Source organism: Carettochelys insculpta, chromosome 18 (assembly GCF_033958435.1).
Source record: "Carettochelys insculpta isolate YL-2023 chromosome 18, ASM3395843v1, whole genome shotgun sequence".
NCBI lineage: Eukaryota > Metazoa > Chordata > Testudines > Carettochelyidae > Carettochelys > Carettochelys insculpta.
The window spans coordinates 6,511,902-6,532,585 of NC_134154.1; the positions used below are offsets into that span (position 1 = coordinate 6,511,902).

General features: G+C 55.4%; 1 protein-coding gene across 3 annotated transcripts in view; it reads left to right on the forward strand.

Annotated features, from left to right (window-relative positions):
• The window catches only part of NOS1 (nitric oxide synthase 1), a 143,282-nt gene extending 123,359 nt beyond the window's left edge, over window positions 1-19,923 (forward strand). For 2 of the 3 annotated variants that reach the window (XM_075012302.1, XM_075012301.1), the window contains exons 18-29: window positions 871-1,045; window positions 2,129-2,267; window positions 4,835-4,913; window positions 5,588-5,781; window positions 6,776-6,945; window positions 7,745-7,955; window positions 9,719-9,806; window positions 10,217-10,338; window positions 11,245-11,393; window positions 12,535-12,729; window positions 14,033-14,151; window positions 14,995-19,923. In XM_075012302.1, the coding sequence (XP_074868403.1) occupies window positions 871-1,045; window positions 2,129-2,267; window positions 4,835-4,913; window positions 5,588-5,781; window positions 6,776-6,945; window positions 7,745-7,955; window positions 9,719-9,806; window positions 10,217-10,338; window positions 11,245-11,393; window positions 12,535-12,729; window positions 14,033-14,151; window positions 14,995-15,010 (1,657 nt within the window). In that variant the 3' untranslated portion in view covers window positions 15,011-19,923. Of the gene's footprint in view, window positions 1-870; window positions 1,046-2,128; window positions 2,268-4,834; window positions 4,914-5,587; window positions 5,782-6,775; window positions 6,946-7,744; window positions 7,956-9,718; window positions 9,807-10,216; window positions 10,339-11,244; window positions 11,394-12,534; window positions 12,730-14,032; window positions 14,156-14,994 lie in introns of those variants that run through there. The other variant, XM_075012303.1, reaches the window with a different exon arrangement.
• Window positions 19,924-20,684: the final 761 nt, after the last annotated feature.

The following is a 20,684-nucleotide window of genomic DNA, read 5'->3' on the forward strand; positions in this document are numbered from 1 at the left end:
CAGGGTCTGCAACCAGTTGTCGGCTCTGTGGATCTTGTGTTGTTTAGTGCAACTGTGTCTGGGAGGGGCCCTTTAAGGGAGCGGCTTGCTGTTGAGTCCGCCCTGTGACCCTGTCTGCAGCTGTGCCTGGCACCCTTATTTCGATGTGTGCTACTTTGGCGTGTAGACGTTCCCTCGCAGCGCCTATTTTGATGTGGTGCTGCCCAACGTCGAAGTTGAACATCGACGTTGCCAGCCCTGGAGGACGTGTAGACGTTATTCATCGAAATAGCTTATTTTGATGTCACTACGTCGAAATAAGCTATTTCAATGTAGCGTGCACATGTAGACGTAGCCTAGATGGGCTCCTTCCTCTTAAATTAGCTGGTCGGGGTAGCCTGGACCGGGGTCCCATTACAGGGGCTGGCAACCCCAAGACTCCTCCATGCCATCCCATGGTGCCTCAGAAGTGTGAGCACCAACCTCCAGGCAAACTGTTGAGAACCAGGCCCAAGCACCAAATCGGGGGTGAGTTCTGGACTGCGATTTCAGCAGGCAGCCAGCTGGTGTGAATGCCCCTGTGTGCTGTAGCACCTGCAAAACTAAGGGTTATTTATTAGATGATGAGCTCTGGAGGGGCCGACCCACGTCTTCAGATCTGTAACGTTTCTTCCCCCCCGCGCCCTGGCTTCAGACCGGGGAAGGCTTAGCCCTGCTGCCCTTGTTTTGGGGCACCCAGAGGGCTGCAGGAGGGTTTGTGTCTTTTTTCCTGCTGGGCCCGCAGGCTGGGCAAAGGCCCGTGTGCCTGAGCCTCGCCTCTGCAAGGAGATGCTGCCTGCTCTGCCTTCACCATGATCCTGGGGTAGTTACAGCTCTCTGGTCTGTTTGCAGGTTCTCGGTGTTCGGCCTAGGATCACGTGCCTACCCCCACTTCTGCGCCTTCGCCCGTGCCGTCGACACCCTCCTGGAGGAGCTGGGAGGGGAGCGCATCCTCCGCATGGGGGAGGGGGATGAGCTCTGTGGCCAGGAAGAGTCTTTCAGGACCTGGGCCAAGAAGGTCTTCAAGGTAGTCTGCTTCCTGCATCATTGGGAAGGGAGCTGGGGGAAAGAGCACAGGAAGCTGTCATTGGGCCAATCTATTTTCAGTTGAAGCCAGGCCTGAGCTTGCCCCACAGAGGCCCCAGCAATCTGGTGCAATACAAGTCTTCTGGAGTGTGTAGCCAGCTCTGCACTTTGTGAGGGGGCTGCAGCAAAGACTCAGTTTTGGCTCCTCAGGTCATCTGCCCGGGCATCACTGCTCCCAGGAGACCAGACAGGGTGCGGCGACCTCGCTGGCCTGGTTCAGGTGGCACAGGAGGTGGTTAAGAGCCCTGGTGGGGACCGAGAGCAGTGCTCAGGACAACACAGAGCCTTCTCACCAGGCTGGGTTGCTTTTCTGGTTCCGAGGAGGCACCTAAGGACATTCTGGAAGTTGGTTCTAGCCAGGTTGGGCTCATGACTAGCCCAGTATTCAGAGTGCTTAGACTCTGGGGTTTGGCTCAGCCAAGGTATAAAGAGAGGAGCTCTTTGCCAAGTGCGGGTGTGAATGCAGCATCACCAACCCCACCCCTTCAAAAACCACATTTGGCAAAAAACAAACTGGAGACCCGGTTAAGAGTTGTCGGCGCTGAGTTCAATTTATTGCCCTTCTAATGCCCTGAGCTGCTTGCGATCACAGGGTCAGAAGGTTCTCCTTTCCGCCCTGATATTTTCAGGTAAATCTGACTCCAGGGCACCTCAGATATGGGCAGAGTTGCTGTGGACACCCATGAGCTGGCCACGCTGTGGGGCGCGGAACCTGGCCACCTTCAAACTCCAGAGGTGATGGGAACCCAGGCGCTGGTCTGGCCCATCACAAAGGAGGGGCCATTTCTGAGTCCAAACGCCCCACACTCTGAGGGCATCAGAAATGGGCTTCTGGTTTGTCCCTCTGCAGCCGAGGAGGGCAAGAGGTAGGGAACTATCTCCCCAGGGGGCAGGTGTGTTGGACATGGATCTCACACGGCCGCCTGCGTGGTGTTGGCCAGGGCACCTCCTCAGAGCCAGGCTGGGCTGGAGGCCTGGCTGGGCTGGGTGTGGGGTCCCCTGACAGCCTGGTGTTGTGCTGCAGGCAGCCTGCGACGTGTTCTGTGTGGGAGATGACGTGAACATCGAGAAGGCCAACAACTCCCTCATCAGCAACGACCGGAGCTGGAAAAGGAGCAAGTTCCGCCTGACCTATGTGGCTGAGGCCCCTGAGCTCACCCAAGGTGGGACCGCTCGTCTCAGGGGGCTTTGCATCTGGGGCAGATCCTGGGGGAGATGACAATCCTTGCAGCCAGTAGTGGGCTAACCTGGGCCATGGGTGCAGGTCACCTGAGACAGAGCTCTGCTGAGAACCTTTCACTGCTCTCTGTGGGTATTAGACCCTCTCTTGTCCAGATCTTATCCTGTCTAGGCCTTATCCTCTCTCCTCATAAGAGCGGCCATACTGGGTCAGAGCAAAGTCATCCAGCCCAGTGTCCTGTCTTCTGACTGTGGCCAGTACCAGGTGCCCCAGAGGGAGAGAAGAGAGCAGGTAGTCACCAAAGCGATCCCTCTCCTGTCCTCCATTTCCAGCCTCCAACAAACAGAGGCGAAGGGACGCCATTCCTACCCAGCCTGGCTAATAAGTATTGATGGACCTACCCACCATGAATGTATCTAGTTCTTGTCTGAACCCTGATAAAGTCATGCTCTGCACAGCATCCTCTGGCAAGGAGTTCCACAGGTTGACTTGCATCTGACGAAGCGGGTCTTTGCCCACGAAAGCTTATGCTCCAAAATATCTGTCAGTCTATAAGGTGCCACAAAACTTCTTGTTGTTCTCGAAGCTACAGACTAACACAGCCACCTCTCTGATACAGGTTGACTGTGAGCTGCGTGAAGAAAAACTTCCTTTTGTTTGTTTTAAACCTCATCATCATCATCAACCATGGGCTCAGCGCCCATTGGTGTCCCATGCCTCCCTCACTATTTTCTTCCATCTTTCTCTGTCCAGTGCGGAGTGGCTCAGTTTCTGTACACTAGCTCTGCACCAGTCTACTGTATCATCTACCCATTCTCTGTGGGGTCTGCCTCTCCTATTCCAACCGTCCATTATGCCCAATACCAGGGTCTTGATTTTTTTATCCATTGTTCATTCTGCAGATATTCCCAAATAGCTGTAATTTCCGTTGTATAACCTTCGGCAGTAGGTTCCCTTTCAGCTGTACCTTCCTATATAATTCCTCATTCGTGACCTTCTGCATCCATCCTATTCTCAGGATCTTTCTCTAATAACTCCTCTCGAATGCCAATATCCTTCTGTTGAATCTTTTGTTATCACCCATGTCTCACATCCATACAACATGATGCAGAATACACGTTTTCAAGATGCTCAGCTTTGTTTCTAAGCTAATCACTTTGCTTTTCCCGATCGTATCCATCGCCTTCAAAGTCGCTCTTGCTTTCGCTATTCCTGTCGCTAGTTCCTTCCTATGGTCTAGATCATATGTTGTGTTGCTCCCCAGATAAGCGTATCAAATTAGTATCTCTCCATCTCCTTTCAAATCAGCTCTACTATTCCAGTCGCCCATGGTGTTCGGATGTTCCATCTTCCAACTGACTGTACATATGTTTGTTGTAATTTTCTTTCAGTTGCCAACTTATCAACTCTACCCTGATCGCTTGATTGTTGCCACGGACCTTGTTTATCCGGGCGAGGTCTGAACTGGCATCTTTTATCAGTTAGTCGTACTGGCATCAGATTTCATTTGTGCTGTTGTTTCACGATCAGCACACTGGCACTCATCTGACCAGCCCTCCTCCTTTATCCAGGCTTGGGACTGGCATGGAACCCCCAGAGCCTTTATGGTGGAGTCGTTTTAAACCTGCTCCCCATTAATTTCACTTGGTGACCCCTAGTTTTGATGTTAGGGGCACAAGTAAATAACTTTTCTGCTTTCTCTGTACCTCTCATGGTTTTATAGACCTGCATCAAACCCTTGCTCTCTCCGTTCTCTCCCTGATGCCTTCTCAGCTCCCTTCCTCTACTTCTCTTCTGCTCTCTGCTCTTCCCATACTCTTCACCCGATGGCCAGCCTAACGCTGGAGAGAGAACTCCCCCTCACCCCCCACCCCGTGCAACTTCCAGGGACTCCAGTCTGACCCACTGTGGCCCAAGAGCAGAATCGAGTTGAAGTTTTAACCGGTTTTGCCTCTTCTGTCACTCACACCCCCTGCCCCCAGGCCCAGCCAGGGCTCTGCTGGAGGGAGGTGCTGCAGACAGCCACGGTCCTCACATGCTGGCATAGGGCCAGCAATGGCGCCCCTGAACATCCAGGCATGCTCTAAGTCGCATATTCAAAATGTTCCCTCCCACAGCATAGCCCGGGGAGGACCCACCTGCTACACCACAGCTCCTGCAGCTGTTCTGTGTAGCGCTTCCTCTTTCCTCCTGAATTCAGCTGCCAAGCAAGTGAGATGGTGGTAAGAGGATGAAGGGTGCGTACAGGGCTGTGTGCATCCAGCTGGTGGTGAAGGGTCTTTCTCAGTCCCCCGGTTAATGGCCTGCTGAGAGCAGAGAGCTGCTGATTCAGTCACTCCTTTCCCATGGCCCTGCAGGCTCCCTGAAGCTCACCAGCACAGGCACTGTGGGCTCCCCATGAGGGAGCTGGAAGGCCCAAGCAAGGACAGCCATGGATTCAGCCAGCTGATGTAGGCCAGGCCAGGTTCTGAAGTGCTGCTCCTGGTGGTGCAGGATGGTAGGCAGGTCGTTCTCTGGCGCTTTCAGTGGATTGAATTGTCTCATCGACAGGTCTGTACGGCATTCACAAGAAGCGAGTCTACGCTGCCCGGCTTCTTGCGCGCCAGAATCTGCAGAGCCCAAAATCTAGGTAGGTGTGGCAGCCATGTATCTCACCCCATAAATGTAACACGTGCTCATGACCAGTACTTGTGCATTCACGTGACATGCACACTCACAGCCTGCACTTGTGCATTCTGGTGAGGGGCAGGCTCACAGCCAACACTTGTGCATTCACGTGACCTGCACGCTCACAACCTGCACTTGTGCATTCCAGTGACATGCATGTTCACGACTAGCATTTGCACATTCACATGACGTACACTCTCAACCTGCCTTTGTACGTGCATGCTCACAACTGGCACTTGTGCATTCACGTGACATTCACGCTCACAACCACATTTGTGCATTCACGTGACATGCACCAGCACGCTTTCACTTCTTAATTCCAAGTATTGCCAGTATCAATCAGGACCGTGCTGGAGGAGCAGGTTCTGGCTAGCAAAGAACACCATGTCACAGGGGGGTGGGTGGCTAGATCTGAACGTATGGCAGCTTCTTTCCTAAGCTCATGTTCTTGCTTCTCTTTGGGTCATTCAAACATGGGATCACCTGGGCAGACATGGTGGGCTGCTCCTGGTTCTTAGAAAATCCCACCAAAAGAGACAGCGCTCAGAGATGGGACTCGGTAGCTCAGGGCTTGGGGCTGTCCAGAGGCCCCATCACAGCCCTGAGTTTGTTTTGTTTTTCACCCTCCTGCCGTAGTCGGTCAACGATTTTCCTGCGGCTTCACACCAATGGGCAGCAGGAGCTGTGCTACCAGCCTGGAGACCACCTGGGAGTGTTTCCAGGCAACCATGAGGACTTGGTGAGTGCCCTGATTGAAAGGCTCGAGGACGCGCCTCCAACCAACCAGCTGGTGAAGGTGGAGCTTTTGGAAGAGAGGAGCACGGCTCTAGGTAAGGGGGGGTCAGTGCAGATGGGGTCCAGCTGGCCCTAGTCTGGCCATTTCCTCCACCCTCCTGTAGAGTCTCTGGATGTCATCCTTTGAGGGCCCCATTCCCTGCTGCATGTCCATAAGGACTTCTGGGTTTGCAGAGCTGGTTTTAGCTCCCTGCCGTGAAAGCGATTGCCTGGCTGAGCTGCCGGGTGCACAGAGGGGGACGTGACGGCACCGCAGGGCTGTAAGGGAGGGCGTCCTGTTCCTCTGGGAAGCTGAAACCTCTTCATGTCCATGGAAAGTGGCGTTAAAGGGCGTTGATCACATAGGAATGGCCACACTGGGTCAGACCAAAGGTCTGGCAGAATACAGTTTGTTCTGGGCACAGTGACCAAGGCCAGATGCCCCAGCGGGAGTGAACAGAGCAGGGAATCCTCGCGGGATCCCTCCCCTGTTATCCATTCCAGCCTCTGACAAACAGAGGCGAGGGACACCATTTCCACCCAGCCTGGCTAATACCCAGTGATGGACTGAACCTCCGTGAATATATCTAGTTTTTGTTTAAACCCTGGTAAAGTCCTGCTCTTCACAACCTCCTCTGGCCAGGACTTCCATAGGCCGGCTGTGTGCTGCATGAAGAAAAGCTTCCTTTTGTTAGTTGCAACCCTGCTGCCCATTAATTTCATTGACGGGGAGCACTGAGCCCTTGTGTGGTGGACTGTCTATGGACCTGACACCACATTGCCCTGCACTAAACAGGTGGCAAACCTTCCCCCAGTCCCGCCCCCAGCCCCAGAGCAACACAAGACTGGCAGAACCAGGCTTGGCATGGTGAGTGTGGCCAACATACAATGTAAAGTCATCATGAGACCCAGGAGATCCCGCCAGGCCTCTTCCTTCTAGCCCTTCCTCATTCACTGCCTCACACTGGAGTCCAAGCCTCCTTTGGCTTGTCCAAAGCGCATTGACAGGCTCAGCTGATCACAGCCTTGCCCTGGATTCTCTCCCGGCAGGTGTCATCAGTAACTGGACGGATGAGAACCGCATCCCGCCTTGCACCATCTTCCAGGCGTTTAAGTACTACCTGGACATCACCACACCTCCCACCCCTTTGCTGTTGCAGCAGTTTGCCTTACTGGCCACCAATGACAAAGAGAAGAAACGCCTGCAGGTGCTCAGCAAGGTAAACCCAAGGTGCAGTTGGCAGCCCCTTTCTAGGGCAGGAAGCTTACATGCCGCACGCTCCTACTTCTGCTGGCTTAGTGGGTGATTAGGATGACTCTGTCTGAGGAAAGTAGTTTGCCTAGGTAAATGGCTGCCAGTGATTTGTGCTCTCCACTCCTGGAGCTGGATTTCCCAAAGGAATCCCAGGATTCCACTGCAGCCTGTGGAAATTACGCATTGCCAATGCCAAGGTGCATTCTTCCATCCTGACCAACGAGGTCTTCCTGGCGGGCTTCTTACCAGGGCTACTGATGCAGTGAAATGGGTCGATGTCTTTGCGCTGATGCCGCTGGCCTCCGCGTGCTTAATGCTCTGTGAATTTAACCTCACCGCTCCTTGCTTCTTGGAAGAGGGCTCTGGAGTTAAGTGACTCGCCCAAGCTCTCACAGGGAGTCTCTGGCGGAGTTGGGGAGTGAATGTACAGCTCCTGACTCCCTGTCCTATGCCCCGACCACTCGACTAGCCTTCCCCAGAAATCAGTGTGGGTGTCTTGTGCTGCTGTGTCTGTGGAAGAGAGAGTCTCAGCCTGGGTCCCTTGTGATTGTGCATTACTACGGGAGAAGTTTGGAATCCATTGAAGGATCTGCCAGCAACTTTTAAGCCCTGCGACTCAGCCCCGGGGTGTCCTTGAGCCCTGGATCCCCTGCCAGAGCTCTCATTACCTGCTCCATCCTGGCACGGGGCCTGTGCGGTGCGGTGTGCCTGGCCTGGAATATGAGCTCACTCGTTCTCTCCCCCACCCCGACCCCTCGCTTCAGGGCTTGCAGGAGTACGAGGAATGGAAATGGTCCAAGAACCCCACCGTCGTGGAGGTGCTCGAGGAGTTCCCGTCCGTGCAGATGCCCTCCACCTTGCTGCTCACCCAGCTGCCCCTGCTGCAGCCTCGCTATTACTCCATCAGCTCCTCCCCCGACATGTCCCCGGACGAGGTGCACCTCACTGTGGCTGTGCTCTCCTACCGCACTAGAGGTACCGTGCCGGCAGGGCTGGAAGAGATCCGTGGTTTCCATGGTGGCAGCTGGCTGGGTCTGTCTTATACTGTGGCGCAAGGTGCCCACGCTAGCACTAGGTAGTACCGAGACGGGGGCCTTATCTCCGTTTGCATTGTGGGTGGGAGCCAGTGGTCCCACTCTTTTTTTCCCATCCAAGTGTGGAATAAATGTTGTTATGTGCGCAGAGACATGCGCTGAGGTGCACCACCAATAGAAACACAGGCTGCCAGCTGGGGGCTCTCTGCTAACCAGCGGGGCAGCGTTTGACTCTCTCCTGGGTGTCTGCCCCGGTGTACAGCTGACAGCAGGTGTGGGCAGTAATTTTTGATGGGGCCGCTCCAAGAATTTGCACGCGGTCAAGGGCCGCACTCTTCCACGGTATTAACGGAGGAGGTATGGGGTCAGGTGCAGAAGGGAGGTGGGGTGAGGGACTGGGGCACAGGAGGGGGTGTGGGATCTAGGAGGGAGTTTGGGGGAAGCAGGAAGTTGTGACCTCAGCCAGGGAGCTGGGGTGCAGGAGGCAGTAGAGGGGTTTGGGTTGTTCTTCAAACAGACAGTCCTCATTGGCTGGAAACTGGCCAATAGGAGCTGCAAGATTTTGCTGGAGGCAGGGCCAGTATGCAAAGCCTCTCCCACCCTCCTCTGCCCCGACCTTGCAGCTGTTCACAGACAAACAGGGCCCCACAGCCAGCAGGGCAGGCAGGGAGTCTGAGCAAAGCTCCCACAGCACCCAGGAGCCAGACCTGGCTGTCGGCCGTATTTTGCCCAGCCCTGGCTCACAGGGAACACTGATGGGCCCTCTCATATATATTTTGGGCTGCGCCTCTCTGACCATCTGTTCACACAGCACTGCCTCAGGCCAGGCCTGGCGGCTGTGGTCGCCAGACGCAGCTGCTGAAGCCAGGGGCTGTCAAGCTTTTCCAGGACGCTCTGCGCTACTCGGGTTGCCAACTCTGACGGACTCCGGGAGATTTTTTTTTTTTTCCTCCCCAGAACGATGTGATGTCATTTTCTTCAAACATCCTTTTAAAAAATCCAGCCTAGTGAGGTGGATTCTGGGAGACTCCAGGCCAGTCCTGGAAGATTGGCAACCCTCTGCAGCACAAAGGCTACCTGCGCTTTTTTCAGCTTCCTCATGGCCCTAGGACGGATCAGCCTGCCCCTCCCGCAGCTCCTGCCTCCCACTCCTGGGAAGCTCAAAGGGATGCTCAACGTTCCTCTCCACGTGGCACTGTGTAGTGCTGGTGCCAGCTTGCGTCATCTGGAGAACGTTGGCACGGCCCAGAAGCCTGTTCCCATCTTCTCCAGGCGTGTGGGAGGAACCCTAGCCAGGGGGACGGGGAGTCTGGTTCATAAACCCCCCAACAGGAGCCAGGGCCAAAGTTCCTTGCAAGACTCACCTGGCTGGAGACAGCTCCATTTGGCCCTTGGCAGGGAGAGCATCTTAGGGCCATGGGAAAACCATAGACTCCCCTTCTCTGGCCGATGGCTTCTCCCTGATGTTTGCTGTCCTTTGTGAGTGCCGCAAGGTCCTGCCCCGACGAGAGCATCGCGGGGCTGGTCCCAGGGACCGCTCTGTGCCAGGCCATTCTGACCCCAAGCTCCAGGTTGGCTGCTGCGGGTGCCGCATTGCAGTGAGGACGGGAGAGGTGCAGAGAGCCAAATGAGCAGGGTGTGCTGCAGTGATCCCTGCACAGTGCTGGGGCAGGGTCCAAACACTCTCCTCCTTTCCTCTCCTAGATGGGGAAGGACCGATCCACCACGGGGTCTGTTCCTCTTGGTTCAACCGGATACAGACCGATGAAATTGTGCCCTGTTTTGTAAGAGGGTGAGTGGCCCGTTCACTGCGTGTGGAGTCCTGGCGAGCCAGGGTGGGTTGGGGAGGGAGGCGGACACATCTTGAGCCCAAGAACAGAGAGCACACAGTCTGTAACGGGGACTTCTGCAGCTGGTCAGCCACCTCACCCTGAACGGCAGAGCCGGCTCGCCACCCCACGGTATACCAGAACACGGAGCTGGGTGTGGTGCCCCTGCGCAGCCAGGGGCGTAGAAGAGAGAGCGCAGTGCAGACTGCAGGTGGGGCCATTACCACGCGCTCTGCACGGATGTTCTGCGCCACTGCCTTCCACACTCCGCACCTGCCTGTCTGAGCGTCTCCGTCCCCACAAGGCTCAGGCTGACCCCGTCTTGGCCTTGCCCCGTAAGGGGCACCACTGACTCGATCGTTTGTTTGTCCAGAGCGCCTGGCTTCCACATGCCACAAGATCCCCGAGTTCCCTGCATCCTGATCGGCCCAGGCACGGGAATCGCTCCCTTCCGCAGCTTCTGGCAGCAGCGGCTCTTCGAAATTGAGCACAAAGGTGGGTCTGAGGTCCTGAGCCTCTGGTGAGGAACAGGGCGAGCGGGTGACTCCCCAGCGTGTAATACACTGGCTGCGTCTGTGTGAGCATATTGCCCTCCAGGGGCTGGTGTGGGTGAGGAATGGAGTTAATTACTGGCAGCTGATGGAGCTGCTCCGTGAACTCCAAGAACAGGCACCAGTGCGTTCAGTGCTAGAGGCGTCAGGCTAAGTCACAAGATGGCTGCTGAGGTGAGCTGGGCTGAGTGTGAGGTGAACTAACACACAGCTGGGTCAGTGTCTTTTTCACGAGCCTGTTTTAATGAAAACAACATGATTTTTTTTTTTTCTTCAGCTACCAGAGAGGTGCTGAGTTAGTCTGTGTCTTCAAAAACAACCGGAAGTCCTGTGGCACCTGCGAGACTAACAGCTATTTTGGAGCACCAGCTTTCGTGGGCAAAGACCCGCTTGGTCAGATGCATGAGTGGGAAGCGGGTCTTCGCCCGTGAAGCTGATGCTCCAAAATAGCTGTTCATCTCTAAGGCGCCACAGGGCTTCTGGTTGTTTTTCCTCAGCTGTCGCTTCATTCCATTTTTCCCTGTTTTCTCGAGGTAAAGTCCAAACATTTTGGTTCCAAAGTCATTTTTATTGCCAGAAAAATGTTTTGGTTTGGTTTTTTGAATCTCCCACAAAAATGACTGAGCTGTTTCACCCAGCGCTGTCTCCCTTCTCACACCTTCCATCTGCTGCCCTAGGGAACCATATCCACAGTAGCCTCCCTCCGAGTGCACCCAATGGCTGCTGGCAGGGAAAGACGGAGTCCAAATGCCGCAGGTGTCTGCTCCATGCAGCAGGGTGTGGGCTTGGAAACAGGGGTGCAGGTGATGGTTTCCATGACTCACTGTTTTCTCACTTGCCTCTGCTCCAGCACTGAAGCCCTGTCCGATGATTTTGGTCTTTGGCTGCCGACAGTCCAAGATCGACCACATTTACAAAGAGGAGACCCTCCTAGCCAAAAACAAAGGCGTCTTCAAAGAGCTGTACGCAGCCTACTCCCGGGAACCAGACAGACCAAAGGTAATGCCCAGCCAGAGCCCTGCTCTATCATCTGTGCCTGACCCTGAGTCGCCACAACCGATCAAAAGCAGATGGTGAGCAGAGCCCCAGTACCCCCAGGAGCTGTGGGTTCTCCCAGCCACCTAGGGGAAGTGTCAGGCCTCTCTTATATAGTCATCTGGGGGGATTTGCCTGTACAGGTTGAATCTCTCTCATCTGGAACTCTCTCGACCAGCAAACTCCATAATCCGGCATGATTTTAGTTAGCTGGACAACCACTTGTCCTAGGTGTGGCCAATTTTCCCGTGGTCCCATAAAATTTGCTTACAGTCACCAGTCGTGGCTCTCAGGGTTCTGTGCTGTTGTTTAACTGTAATTTACTCCTAAATGTCCTTCTCAGAGCCCATATTTTAACTGCAGGTTATTTTTTTGGACCTCTGTGCTCTCTCACTCAGCCTGGACTGGAAATGCTAGACATCTGATGAAGTGGGTCTGTCCCATGAAAGCTCATCACCTAATAAATCATTTTGTTAGTTTTTAAAGTGCTACGTGACTGCTGTTTTGCTTTCTAAGAGCTCAGTGAGCAGTAGAAGTGTTGGTAATGCTGCTGGACAATATTGACCACCCATGGTCCAGCAAATTCTCTCGTCTGGCACCAGTCAGGTCCTAAGGGTGCCGGACGACAGAGGTTCAACCTGTACTAGTTTGAGGAGGTGATCTTGCCTTGATTTTTTTTAACAGCTTCATGGGCCAATGAATCCTCTGTGTAAGGCTCAAGAAGTCATTTGTGGCCCTTAACAATCCACTGATGCTTTCCCCAGCCAAGATGCCAAGACACTGTCTCAGTCCCATTGTGCCTTCTGAGTTTCCCCCACAGGTACTGTGACACTGTGAGCCTGATTTTCATGGTGCAGCTGGGGAACTCCACTGACCTGAGCTGGAGTTTCTGGGGCTTAACACCTCCAAACAGGCAAGCTCTGATTGTCTTCACTTCCCATCCCCGGCAGTGGTGCAGCCTTGCTGTGTGCTGTGGAATGTCTGCTGTGTTTCGCCCCAATGGGGCTGCCCTGCGCCGATGAATGGGTGAAGTGACACCTTTGCACAAAGCTGGGAGCTGTGGGTGGCAGGCGCCATACAATGTCTGTTACTGTCTGTCCCCCAGAAATACGTGCAAGATGTGTTGCAAGAGCAGCTGGCCCAGCCTGTGTACAAAGCACTGAAGGAGCAGGGAGGCCACATCTATGTGTGCGGCGACGTCACCATGGCAGGAGATGTCTTCAAGGCCATTCAGCGCATCATCAGGCAACAAGGGCAGCTGTCCGTGGAGGAGGCCAGTGCTTTCATTAGCAAGCTGAGGGTGAGTAGCAGCTCCACAGCATGCTGCAGGGCTCCTCAAATGCGTGTGCCAAGGGCATGGGGGCCTTTGCACAATCACCCGGGATGGCAGCATTGTGGCCATGTGCTCTGGGAGTGTCAGCAGGAAACATCTCCGCCAGCCTCCTAACCTGACTTCAGGGTCCAGGCTCTTAGCTCATGTACCTTGTTCCTGATCCACTGATCCTCCCAGGCTCCTGACTTGCCAAAGGAGCTTGAGTGGGGAGTGAGCAGCTAGAGGACTAGGCTGAGGCTGGCCAAGTTCCCTTTCTCTTGTGACCTCAGTCTTTACCATCCAGAGCCCTGCCGCTGGCCACAAGGCTCTGGCTCTGTCCTCCCATTTAGTGACATGGCAGAATGGCACTTTACAAAGCCGGCTGGACAAGGCACAGCACACGGAGCATGTCTGGGGGAGCCAGTCTGCACAAAGGACTGGTTCCTGGGGGAATTCTTCATCTGTTGGGGGACAGCTTCTACTTCTTCAGATTAACCCCCTTGGCCTTGTGCACATTAGCGCTTCTCCCACTGCCAATCCAGCCCTGGTGCAGCTCCAGGGCCAGGGAAGTGCCAGCCCAAGCTCTTGTTCTGGGTCCTTTGGCAATGCTGGCACGACCCAGCAGATGCCTCTGGAACACAAGCAATGCCCAGCCACCTTAACAGCCTGTACCCATCAGGACGTTATTTACCATCCATAAACTGGCTCCAGCATCCTCACTGTGGTAAACAAATATAAAAACCCGTGTCCATCTGTCTGCTTCTCAGGTATCACACAGACCCTGCTGCTGCACAAGGGCAGGCGTCTACCCCTTGAGCTACCAGGGAAGCCCCTTTAGTTGTCGGCAGTACAGGGCTGATGACTGACAGTGAGGCGCTTCTGATTCCATGCAGCGGAGGGCACTGTTTGACACGCATTCTCGTGTGTTCGCTATGGCTGTAGGACAGTCTCTGGCTCCCCTGGGCTTTCTTTAGTTTTGTACTTTATGGCATAAGGACAAGTAGCCATGTAGAGGTAGCAGGCACTGGCCAGAGTGTCAAGAGACCTGGCTCTGCTCAACTTCCTGGGTGACCTTGGGGAAGTCACTTCCCCTGCTCCGTGCCTCAGTTCCCCCAGGTACGCTTTTTCTGTCTTGCCTCGCGTGTCAGCTCTCGGGGCAGGCACCGGCACACACGGTGTTCGCAGAGTACCCAGCACAATGGGATCTCATCTCAGCTAGCCTCTCTAGGTACCACAGAAGTGCAGCCACTACTTTCTCCCGGTGCTACGCCTCTGCTGTCCTTGGTTTCAGGACGACAACCGCTACCACGAGGATATTTTTGGAGTCACCTTGCGCACCTATGAAGTGACTAACCGCCTTAGGTCTGAGTCGATTGCGTTCATTGAGGAAAGCAAAAAAGACACAGACGAGTGAGTTGGCGTGCTTGTTTTAACCTGCACTATTGTTTCTCAGATGCATGTGGGTTGTGGATTAAAACTCGGAAGAATCCTTTCATTCATTTGCATGTATGGAGCCTGTAAAGCCAGAGACGGGAACATGCGCCTGATCTGAATGGCAGAAACAGACAAAGCTGCGGTACCATTGCTTGGAGAGAATGGGCAACTCAGTGGGCCAAATCCCTTCCTGGTGTAACTCTTGCTTCCCAAAGGAATTACGCCAGGGGGTCTCTGACCCATTGCATCCACTAACGAAGCCTTTCCCAGACCCGGGCCACAACAGACAAGGGAAGCGAGAGTGGGCAGTCAAAACTGGAGCTGGCCGAAAATTTCCCAGTGGAATAAAATCCAGTGGAAGGGGCCAATTGGATGAAACTGACTTGTTCTCTGAGAAGGTGGTAGTTTTGCCAGTGGGAGCCAGGCTGGTCTGCTGTCAGGCTCCCTGGGACCTGTGGCTCTCCAGAGCCTGGGCTGCACATGGGGAGGGAAGCCCAGTGGCCAGCTCCCCAGCCAGAGGAACTAACTGAAGACCTGCTCACACTAGCGCTGAAAGGGCAGAATACACATTAGGCTCCCAGGGAGCTTTACTGGCTCCATGTTGACTCCCAGGTGACTCCACTGGTTCAGTAGCGACCCCCGTTGACTGTCGTGAGGCAGAGAGGCCGCACTTTGCATCGGCCCATGCTCCATGCCGGCTGGTGGCCCAGTGTGCTCTCTGCCTTTAAACACTCACTGTCCCCCACCGGGAAGCGGGAGCGCTGGGCTAAGCGTGGGGAGATGCACAGGGAGCTGGTCATTCTCTCCTTTCCCTTGCAGGGTTTTCTGCTCATAACCAGAGCCCACCGCCCCCGATGGGATGCCAAACCAGTTGCAGCAGCAGCCGCCCCCTTGTGCCGGCGGGCGCTGGGTTTTGTATTCACACGGACACGGCGGCTCCTTTTCTGCGGGGCCCGCCCATGGAAAACGCTCTGCCCCTCGTCCTGTCGTCGCGTCCCGGTGCTGATGAGTTCCCTTCCCTTCCTCTCTCTCTCGTCCTGTGGCAGTTTCCTTTCGCTCCCTGGCGCACTCCTCGGAACTCCCTGCTGGAGTGCGGTGGCTTTATAATCCGCAGTGGCGCTCACGAAACTCCGTTCCTTCGTCTCTCGGTCCGACGAGGGCGTTCCGCGGCTGCATGAAATCACCGCCTTGGTGGGCGCCTGCGTTCTGTAGCATGGGGGCGGGCTGGGAGGGATGGGGAGCCGTTCCTGATGGGGCAAGAATCTGTTTTGCCCAAGCCCCCTTCCCCCACTCCAGCTGGCACTTGGCTGAATTGCTGCACCTTCCTTGCTTTCCTTTGGACTCCCCGGGCCTGGCCCGTGCAGACATCGGATGGAGAGGCAGAGCCGCCCCCTCCGTGGCAGCGGGCTTTGTGGCTGTGAGTGGGAAACCTGGAGGGACCACGGCTTCCGTCTGTTTAAGGGTTGGTCTGCGTTCAGTGGGTAACAATTCACCTAAGTTAGCTCTGTGCTCTTGGGGTTGCCAGTCTCGCCTCCTGCCCCTTCTGGCTCCGTCCTTTGTCCCTTCTGGCCCTGGGCTGATCATGCTGGTCCAAAGGTCTTCACATGGCGCGTCCACGCTGAGCCCTGCAGGCTGGTGGTGTGCAAAGGCCAGCGTGGAGAAGCCCTCTGGTCACGGGAAAGCACAGGGCGTATGGTGCACTCTGCTTCTCAGCTCTCCCAGCCCGCAGCGGGAGCTAAGGGAACCGGTGGCCAGCTGGTCTGAGAGGACAACCGCTTAGCTGAGAGGCCTGGATGCGGAATTGGGACTCAGGCCTGGGCTGTGTCCCTCAGCGTCTCTGGACTAACGGTGGTGGGGGACACGTGAGTCCTCCGCAGCAAGGCAAGAGCACATAGAAGCAACAAGGCTTGACGATGGCGTGGCTCTGAAGCCGTCTCTGCCCAGGTCCAAGCAGCCCCTGCTTATCACACAGGCTGATAGGAATCCTGCTCTAACAGGTCCCCTGCAGCTGTTCCCAGCCTTTGGTACCAGCCCTTCTGGAAGCCCCAGTCACACCCCCTTCCATAAAGAGCAGCTGCCCTTGGAAACGCAAAGCACGGCAAGTCCATCCGAGTGTGATCTTGTGAGCTGGCCTCTCTCACCTGCGCCCCTCTCCCAGGACCTGAAAAGCTCTTGTGTCGCCAGGCTGGCTGTTCCTCTGCTGCATGCTTGGTGCCATCGTTCCACCTGCAAGCTGCCCAAGGGGCCGGGAGCTCTAAGGAGACAAGGGGGACAAGCCCAAACAAAGGCCCAGGTCCTGTTTAAAGCCAGACTGTGAGGTGCTGACCTCTTGGACCCATGCAGAAATGCAGCCCCATGAGCAGGGCCATCCCTACAGCTGTGTTGTCTGGGACAACGCCCCCCCCAGCCCCCACACCAAACCCCCCTCCCCAGGGGGCTAGCGGCAGGCCTGGCAACCGCAGCAGGGGTCAGGCTCACCTCTGCACTCACTGGCACTGAGGGGAAGCAGTGACCTGGCCCCTGCCTGCTGCAGCCCTCTGCTTGCCACCTGCTGCCAGTGTGGGGCCAGTTCCACCCCTGCCCCCCCACCCCCTCTCCTCAGCAATGCAGGGGGGAGCCGGGGGAGAGGAGCAGGCCTGGGCTGGCAGCTCTGAGTCAGCCCATGGACAGGACAGCTGCGCCCACGAGAGAGACTGACAGGGACTGCTATGGTGCTGCCAGCCCTGAGGCGCAGTCCCCTTCGCCTGAGAGAAGCTTTGCCCCAGCCCCTGGCTGCGCACTTTGTCTGGCTCTTCTCAGGGTGGCAGCTTTTCCTTCCGCTCTCCCCTCCCTCCCTAGGTGCCCAGTTCCTTGGGGGTGTCCAGAGCCCTCATCCCCTCTCCTGCCTCCACTGCATGCAGCCATCAGCTGTGACTAGACTGGAGGCAGCAACAGCAAGTTGCTTGCAAGTGGGTGCTGGCCCCCTCCTGCCGACAGCCAGCAAGGGGAGTTAATGCTCGAGGGGGCCAGGGCTGAGGCGTGGCAAAGAAAGAGAGTCCCTGCAACCGTGGGGCTGTTTTCTGAGACCAAGACCTGCCACCGACTCCCCGAGCCAACCTGCAGACACAACAGGGCCCGGTGAGGTTCGCAGCCTGCCCCGGCCTATGGGCAATGCGGCAGCTGGGTTGCACAGCTTCCGGTCGCGTTCGCTGGCCTCATGCTAGGTACCAGCCCCATGATTGCTTCAGTTCTGCTGCCTCCACCTGTCCACGTGGCTAAGTGCTCCTGTGTGCTGCCCCCTGCCACAGCAGCATCCTTGGGCTTGACCCCTCCCTGACCCCTCCAGATGGATCTGACCCAAAGGCCTGGGCTCAGAGGCCCCAGCGCTTCGGGAGAGCTCAGCCCCAGGGGCTTCACTGCTCCAATCCATCTCTCCAGCGTGTGCGGCTCAGCCCCAAGCCAGCAGGACTCTGTAAGGCTTGTGTGCTAATGCTGCCACCTGCTGGTCATTTGCATGCACATTGCTGTGGGAGGGTGGCCCGGCGGAGAAGGGGTAAATCCCTGGCTAAGCCCGTGTCCACACGACAGCGGTGACTTTGTCACTGGTTACAGCTGACACAGTTCAGTTTGCAACAGCCTCTGTGCCTCCCCACCTGCCCTGCTGCCTTGATGTCCCAATGCAGTATGGGAAGCTACCCTGCAGGGCCTCCTCGAGGATGGCTGAGCCCAGGGAATGTACCCAGAGCGCCGGTCATGGAGGAATGGACTCCAGGATGGCCCACTCTGCAGAGCACTGGGGCAAAGGGAACCAGCTCAGCTGAGGGGAGATGGGGCTTCTGTCTACACTGCAACCCCCCAGGGTGCTGAGCCGGTAGCTCCCTGGCAGGGGGAGGCGGAGTTGGCTGCTGTGGTTACTACGCGGGCAGGTATAAATGGGAACTGTCAGTCCCACTTGCTGGTTGCAAACTCTGGTCACTGTTGTATATCCTGGCCGAGAGCGCTCTAGCCTGCAGCAGCTGTAGGGAGCTCTTCGAGGGGGCAGGGGGGAGCAGGTGAGAACTCAGGCAGATGCTGACCCTTCCAGGTGCAGGTCCTGATCGCAGGAATGCAGATAGGAGGAGAAGCGGGGAGGGAATGAGAAGTATGCCATGGGCAGAAGAGAGCGTTTGCTAGAGATTGTGCCTCCTAGTGCTCTGCAGGGTGCAGAGAGGAAGAGACAACTGGCCTTGCCCCTGTCCCGCACCCTGGGGGAGTTTAGGTCCAGGTCCCACTGAGAGATCCATGGCTGACCATTCTGTAAGGTGCTGGATCAGAACCCTGCGTCTCCTTTCATCCCACTCCACCCAAACCTCTGGAGAGGTGGACTTTGGAGCCAAGCCGTGCCAAGGCCCATCTCTCCTGGAACTGTAGGTGCTGCCAGAAGCAAGGGAGGCCCAAAGAACTGTCCTTCTCCCCTTCCTCTTTTCACTCGTGCCCTTCATGTTCATCGCTGCTGGTCATTTTCCATTTGGTCCTTTGGCCCTGAAACAGCCACTAGCTGGAATGAGCTCCCTGTGTCTGGCTGACGTGGGGGTCTGGCTTTGGCAGGATGGATTGTTTCTCCTCCAGTCCAATAGACCCATGACCGGTCCTAAAAAGTTCAGCAATGGAAGAGGCGTGGCAATCTGATTCAGACTCTCCCCTTGCTTAAGGCTGGGATTTCCCCAGGCATCTGAGGAGCTAAGCACCCAACGTCCATTGAAATGACCACCTGAGTCCCATAGTTCTCTCTGGCCATCCCATCCAAGGGAAAGGGGCAAATAACAGAAAAACCCTATTATGGTGGGGTACGTTGAATTCAAGGGCTCCAGAAGCTGCCAGCAGCCTGACCTGCTGGGAAAGTAGACTTTGAACATGTGGGCTGACTTTCTTTTTAACTGAGCAAGTTCTGTTTACTTGTAAGCAGTTTCCGGCCTTCCCCTGCAAAGGTTTCACATGCTTAATTTGCTCCCTCAGCAAATGATCCTGCCAATCTCCTGTGCCATGCCAAAAATACACCTTTTTCACCCGCCATCTGCACGCGGGTTGGTTGGGTGAAATGTGTATGTATAATGCATGCATCGCACATGGGTAATGGAGATAGCACGGTGATGGATTGTATGTATGGCAGTTGATGGCTTTGCCTGCCCTCTGTCCATTAATCCCAGCCCCTCCCTTCCTGCTAGTTCCAACACTGCAAGCTTCGGAGCAGCTCCTGCAGCAACTGGCAGGCAGTTGGGATGGCTCAGTGGGCTGCTGAAACCTGGGAATTCCCATGAATGGCAAAGACGGCCGTCGCCACCACCAAAATGCTTCATAGTTGCTGCTCCAGCGTGTTAACACCCAGGCAGCTCCTTCCTAGCCCTGGCCAAGAATTAACTGTCGCTGAAAAATGGTCCCCATTCTTTACAACCAGCTCCACCCTTTACCTTAGGAGTGACAAGCCACTAACCAGCTGTACTGAGCCATAACAACTGTCCCCAAGGCTTTCCTTCTGCATCGCAGCTGCTGGGAAGTTTATACAGGGGCCAATGTACAGACCATTCTGCATATTTCAGCTCCTGGGGAAGGAGGCAGGTAACAAGACTCCTTTCTGCCCTGGCAAATTTACAAGCTAAGATACCAAAATGCAGAAGCCTGTCTCTGACCTGGCTGTAGCTTACCCCTAACCTATACTCAGTATTGATTAGAAAGTCTCAGAGGTATAGCCATGTTGATCTGTAGCTTTAAAAACAACAAGCAGTCCTGTGGCCCCTTAAAAGCTAACACATTTTTTAGGTCATGAGCTTTCGTGGGTAAAACCCACTTCCTTAGCTGAGGTGGAGTGGAAATGACGATCCTGGATTCTGTAATTTGCACTCCAGCTCGTCTGAGGACGTGGGTCTTACCCATGAAAGCTTGTGACCTAATAAATGTGTTAGTCTCTAAAGGGCCACAGGACTGCTCATCGTGTTCAATATTGATTAATTATTGACCTCTGTAAAATGCTTATTTTTTCCCCTCCCAAATCAATTCACTTCCTTAGCCTGTTACCAACGAATGGACTGTCCCTCCTGCACACCCCACTGGAGTGGCTGTCCCAGCATCCAGCCCTGGCTTAGCCAGGCGAAAGCAGGCAGTCGCAGTTCAGTAAAGGTTCTGATGATGGCAATGAGCCGTGAAGCGGCTAGAGGGAGGATGATGCTAGCACTCTGGACACATGCTCCTCTGCCAGTGGCTTGCTCCAGGATGATCCCCCGCATATGGAGAGACTGGGGGATGGCAGGAGCAAGGAACTGCACCTTAAAAAACCAAATTCTGCTCTCAGCTCTGGTGGCCAATTCCCACAGGTAGTGAATTTAAACTTGCCTAAATGGCAGCAGAAGTTACCCTACCTTGTGAGCCCTGTTCTGCCATCACGTACTTGGAGCACTGTGTGAGTAGGAAGAGGCTGCGGGAGCAGCTGTTTAGAAGTAGCCCTGGGTGCAAACTGGGTGCAAGATCCTTAAGACACATTTGGGACACAGAGACTT